The following is a 6,246-nucleotide window of genomic DNA, read 5'->3' as shown; positions in this document are numbered from 1 at the left end:
AACATAGAAATCCCGTAAGGGGCACACTCTATGTGCTCAGATCAACAAAGGTTAAATGCTGTTGCAATTTTAAACTTTCTACCATTTGTCAATCAGAGTTAAGTGACATGTAATGTTTGCTTCCCACAACCCCCTTCTTTTTATGGTGAAGATAACCTAAGCATATTCATTAAAAAGGCTAAAGTCACAAATTCACATATTAAAAATCACTCTGAGACATTCAGTGATTTGATGGTGGACTTGTTTTCTCCTTTAAAAGGGGTTGTTTGCTGTTGTGGTTTTAACTATTACATCTCACTCTAGTCAAGGTGTTTAGCAAACTGTTAACAATGAAACTGAGAAAAACACAAACATGAACAAATGACCTTTTATTTCATACAGAGATACAAAGGCAACTGTGTGCAGCAACAATCTGATGGGCAGTCCAAACTCTTGGGAGGAAGTAAATTCATGGTAAATGTCATGATGGCTGGTTGAGGAGAAGGTCAAAGGAGGAGAGGGAGGAGACAGAGAATGCTACAGCTAATAAATAACAGTAATGAGAACTGCGTGGTTTCAACACCATGAGTTTGTTGGGGCATCTTCGATGCTACTAAAGCCACAGTTCTGTATCATCATCACCATCAACATTCTTGAAGTGCATTTTACACTATTCTGCATTAGCAGTCATGTTGAGGGAACTATAATCCTTACAAGTAACTGACGCATTTTATTAAAGGAGCTCTAAACTCTGCTCATGACTGCCTGTCTTGGATGTGGCCTTTGGGATTGATAGCCTCTTTTAAGGAAATAGGGCTGACACACTTTGGCTGGCCTCAGTTTTTGAGGCAATGCTAGTTGTTAACAGCATTATCTTTTAATCTGAGGAAAATGTTTATTTAAAAAACCTGTCTTCCAAAATACAACAAAAAACAAGGTCTGGGTAGTGGCGAATCCTTCCAGGCACTCCACGCCTCCCTGTGGGCTGTAACCATGGACCTGAGTAGAGTCCCATAAAAATACTTCTCCAAATGCATTTGTAATAGGGACACACCACATAGTTTGTTATTCATTAAAGCAGTTTATTGGCTTAATGTACATCACTGAATTTTAAATGCTAAAAATTTATAAAAGAATACCGAACCAAAACATCAAAGAAAATAGAGGCTCAGCAGCATGATTTCAATATATTTTCCTGGAAAAAGTTTTTTTTTTTTTTTTTTTAAAGTATATGACTTTTTATCTAAGAACAAAAGCTTCCTAAATTCAATGTTTAGACTTGATTTTTTTAAAAAACTAAGCCCAGAAAACTGGGGCTCATAAAATAAAGGCACAATGTGGGCAGCAAAAGAAAAAAGGAGAAAAAATGGGAGAAAAATTGGTTTTAATCTCACGTGTAACATAGGTTGGCTGGTTTTGTTTTTGTTTTAGACAATTTAAGGCAGAATTATCTCTGCAACACTGCAGATAAATCCTAGTGTTTTAGCTATAAGTTTCAAGAGTTCAGATATACAGATAAACCAATTTAAAAAAAACCTTTTCTCATTCTGAGGCTTTTGATGCATTATATAAATCTTTAAAATTCCTATCACCCACATTTTAAGACATACATCTATACTTTAATAAGGCACTCTTAAGATATAAAACAGTTTTAAAAACAATGACATTCTACACTAGGGCTAACCCATTCCTCTGCCATAGGGATGGAGTGAATTGTCTCTTTGAATCAAGTCAATCTCTGTGCACCAACACAAACAGGCAGGTGTCTCAACCCATTCCAAATTTATCTAAGTAGCTAAATTTTATCAATGGGACTCTCCCATCCACTAGTCGGGGAGTTACACAAACAGAACTGCCCAAGTTTGATGATGAAATTTAAAAACAGTATCTCCTTTTTTCTAGAAATACTTCCTTTGAACATACAACCATCACTTCCATTAGCTCCTGTCCATAAAGAAAAACACAATGGAAGATAACAAATGATTCCCCATATCCTTCAATCTTCCTGATGGGACAGAAATATAAAGGAACTTTACTTTTAAATGACAACCTAATAACTGTTAATAACATGACATTTTAGTTGTGCATCCTGTATGTATGTCATTGGTGCTAATGGCTTCCACTTCTAAATGACAAAAATTTGAATCCTACCATCCCTATTGGTAATTAAAACAAACACCAAAGCTTACAATAAAGTAATGCAACCTCTAAGACTGTAGCAACAGAGAAATTTTAGTGGAGTTTCTACTCTTTCCTAAGTAATGGAAGAAAATGAAGAATCCAGAAAGGTCAGACTAAGCCTGAAACACAATTTCACTATGAAAAAAGGGTAACAAAATGTCCCATCAGAGCGAGAGGAGTTAAAAATGTGGCATCGGGAGTGTATCAGACTGAGGCGCTGTTGTGGGCTAGGTCTTTGCTTCCAATGAGTCAAGAAGGACCTAGAAAGGAGCTATGAGGTGCTTCTTTCCTTTATCTTTCTGGGCTGGCAGCAAATGATCAATTACTTCCCGTAGAACTTTTTGTTGAGAAGGAAGATCAGGAGGTTGACATTTACTTTAGCTCTATCAAATAATTTCATGACTGCAACTCCTTCATATTGTAGCTGCAGCAGGTCCTATTAACAAAACAAAACATTTTGACAGTTAATCAAGTCTGTGGAACAAGGAAAAAGGACACAAGGTAGGGAGGGCTCCAGATGGACTGAGGCCTGCCTTGTGTGCCAGATGTGAACTGGGGTGAAAGAAAAGTTCCTAGCTAGGAAACTACCCACTGCACAACCAGCCTGAGAGCTGGAGCAATAGGGCGCACTGGCCAAGGGGCTCTTCTGGTTGATTTGGAGTTAGGAAGTCATGTTGTTCATATCAAAATTCATCATACATGGAAAGAAAAAGAAACATGTTCAGTTGCCACACACACCTATGCTTTTTATTTCACAAGTCACAATGACATTTTCGCATTTCATCCATGTTATGGGTCACTAGTTTTAATAAATCTGGAAAAGGTGAAGATTAAACCTACGATAAAATATACTAAGCATGGGAAATGAGACAAGGCTGGTAATGTCACCTCAATACTATCTGCTAGATTCTTAATTTCTTTTTTTTTTTTTTGAGATGGAGTCTCGCTCTGTAGCCCGGGCTGGAGTGCAGTGGCCGGATCTCAGCTCACTGCAAGCTCCGCCTCCCAGGTTTACGCCATTCTCTGGCCTCAGCCTCCCGAGTAGCTGGGACTACAGGTGCCCACCACCACGCCTGGCTAGTTTTTTTTTTGTAGTTTTTAGTAGAGACGGGGTTTCACCGTGTTAGCCAGGATGGTCTCGATCTCCTGACCTCGTGATCCGCCCGTCTCGGCCTCCCAAAGTGCTGAGATTACAGGCTTGAGCCACCGCGCCCGGCCCTAGATTCTTAATTTCTATTCCACATAAGAACACTCACTTTTTTTTTTTTTTTTTTTTGAGACGGAGTCTCGCTCTGCCACCCAGGCTGGAGTGCAGTGGGGCAATCTCAGCTCACTGCAAGCTCTGCCTCCTGGGTCCATGCCATTCTCCCGCCTCAGCCTCCCGAGCGGCTGGGATTACAGGCGCCCACCACACGCCCGGCTAATTTTTTGTATTTTTAGTAGAGACGGGGTTTCACCGTGTTAACCAGGATGGTCTCGATCTCCTGACCTCATTATCAGCCCACCTCGGCCTCCCAAAGTGCTGGGATTACAGGCGTGAGCCACCGCACCCGGTAACATGAGAAAACTTTTTATCCTGAAGGTAAGGAGAAAAGAGAGAACTTGATGTTTTATTAGGTGTCTGCCATGTGCTTGGTATTGTGTAAGCACATTATACAGCATCTTTTAAAAGTCTTCACAAAAATTTTTATGAGGTGCGATCATCCTAACTTTAAAGATGAGCTATCGAGGCTCAGAGATGTTAAATGACTTGCACCACAGGACAGAGATGGACGTGGTAAATCCAGATCTGACTGCAATGCTCTTGCTTTTCCTGTTACTTTCGCCATTGTCCTGAACAAGTTTAAGAAATCTGAGCATTCTCACTTCTAAACTTTAGAAAAATGGTGATGAGAAAGCAAGGGTCAAAAGGCTTGAAAGGACCCCACAAGGCCGGGTGCGGTGGCTCACGCCTGTAATCCCAGCACTTTGGGAGGCTGAGGCAGGTGGATCATGAAGTGGGGAGTTAGAGACCAGCCTGGCCAACATGGTGAAACCCTGTTTCGACTAAAAATACAAAAATTAGCTGGGCATCCGGCGTGGTGGCGCACGCCTGTATTCCCAGCTATTCAGTAGGCTGAGGCAGGAGAGTCACTTGAACCCGGGAGGTGGAGGTTGCAGTGAGCTGAGATTGTGCCATTGCACTCCAGCTTGGGCAATAAGAGCGAAACTCTGTCTCAAAAAAAAAAAAAAAAAAAATTAGCCGGGCGTGATGGTGCGTACCTGTAATCCCAGCCACTCAGGAGGTTGAGGCAGGACAATCAGTTGAACCCAGGAGGTGGAGGTTGTAGTGAGTGGAGATCACACCACTACACTCCAGTCTGGGCGACAGGGTGAGACTCCGCCGCTCCCCCACCCAACCGCAAAAAAAAAAAAAAAAAAAAAAAAAAAAAAAAAAAAAAAAAAAAAAAAAAAAAAAAAAGAAAGGACCCCACAAGTTCAATCATCTGCTGGAAAAATCCTAGCAGCTCCATGAAGGCTGCTGGCACCTGTGCCTAACATAATACCCCACACCTGGCAGTCACCCCACATTTAATGAATTTGTACATAAATTAATAAATTACCATAGGCAGACTGGTTGGCCTAACACAATTTGGTTAAGAAATTTAAAAATAAAAATATGTTCTGATAACTCCACGTAAATAAAATAAAAAAATTTTAAAATTAAAACAATAACTATTTGGTGAACTGAGGGAATGAGGTTCCTTTTTTTTTTGGTGGAAGTATTTCAGTTAGCTGTGTGCATCACAAAATCATTTCACATTTGTTTAGCTAACATGTTTTAATGGTCTACTGGTCACTGACAAGGAAACGAAGATGACTAAGAAATGCTACCTGTCCTTAAGGAGTTTATGGCTTTAGCGGGGAGAGGGGAAGTAAGTCAACACCTACTGTAAACAGAGGATGTCTGCAAAGGCTACAGAAGCGAAGGGGAAACCACCGATTATGGCTTGGCTGGGGGAGGTACACACATGGAAGTACTTGACAAATGATGGAGGAACAAAAGGGGTGGGGTTGGAAGGCAGGGGAGGGGAGGGAGGGCAGCATGAGCAGAAGTCCAAATGCACATTCACAGGAAGGCACCTGCCCAGGCTGGCAGGGCGTGGCTGTGTGAAGCAGTGCAAGAAAGGAGACAGGAGCAGACTAACCGGTGCCACACACACAAAGCTAAAGGAGTCTGGACGTCACCTAGGAATCCTCTCAATGCCCCTGCTATTTTTTAACGTGTAAAAATCAGATATTTCAAAATAAAACTTAGGGATCTTTATGCTGTAAAAATGAATTACTCCCGAGTTCTTTTTGGATTTAAGATAGGATGTGGTTTACAAACATAAACTTTACACACACCTTGTCAGAAGTGCATCTAACCTTTAAGTACCTACATCAAATCAAAATGAGAAAAAAATTTCAAGCTACTGAGTGGACTTACAATTTTGCAATGTCAGCATGTGTACTTATGCATTTTGTTCAAGTCCAAGGTATCAGCTCAATTTAGTGGCAGCACTAAGTGGAAGCTTCAGATAAATGTTTTCTGAAGATTTACATCTGCAAAAGCTCTCCAGAGTGTACACACCAAACCAGACGTGCTGCAACACTCAGCTTCTTTCCCCACAGTGTGGAGCCCAGCTCACTGCTGAATGTAGACAGCTTTCCTCAGATGAGTCTCCTCTTTATCTAGTTCTCCTACTTGGACAAGAATCTCATCCAGAAAGCTTTTGGTTCCTGCTGGTGCATACCCACCTGATAATGTAACATAAAAGTCTCCATTTGAACTCCCATGAATTTGGCTTTCACTTCAAAGTCTCCAACTTCTTCTGTTGGACTGATTTCAAAGATAACATTTTTAAACCTGTTGAAAGATAACATCGTAAGGGTATGGTTTTTATGTTCTTATATAAAAATATTCTGTGAAATGGGGAAAGGAGATGAACCAAGTCTTCAAGGGTGAAAAGGGGTAGAAAATACAGGTCAAAAGTACTTCTGCACCTGAAGCAGCACGGATTGCCATGCCTAAGTACCATCTGCTCTGGGACTTGGAGAGAGGAA

The 6,246-nt window shown here is 41.0% G+C and overlaps 1 protein-coding gene across 2 annotated transcripts in view; it reads right to left on the bottom strand.

Moving 5' to 3' along the window:
- Positions 1 to 353: 353 nt before the first annotated feature.
- Positions 354 to 6,246, bottom strand: part of IQGAP1 (IQ motif containing GTPase activating protein 1) — a 116,568-nt gene continuing 110,675 nt past the window's right edge. Inside the window, exons 37-38 of one of the 2 annotated variants that reach the window (XM_015143023.3) lie at positions 5,941 to 6,049; positions 354 to 2,596 (exon numbers count right to left, since the gene is read on the bottom strand). In XM_015143023.3, the coding sequence (XP_014998509.2) occupies positions 2,483 to 2,596; positions 5,941 to 6,049 (223 nt within the window). In that variant the 3' untranslated portion in view covers positions 354 to 2,482. The remainder of the gene's footprint in view (positions 2,597 to 5,940; positions 6,050 to 6,246) is intronic. The other variant, XR_013395971.1, reaches the window with a different exon arrangement.

This window comes from Macaca mulatta, chromosome 7, assembly GCF_049350105.2.
Source record: "Macaca mulatta isolate MMU2019108-1 chromosome 7, T2T-MMU8v2.0, whole genome shotgun sequence".
Lineage (NCBI taxonomy): Eukaryota > Metazoa > Chordata > Mammalia > Primates > Cercopithecidae > Macaca > Macaca mulatta.
The sequence above is the reverse complement of the archived record's forward strand: the minus strand, read 5'-3'. Positions and strand labels throughout refer to the sequence as shown.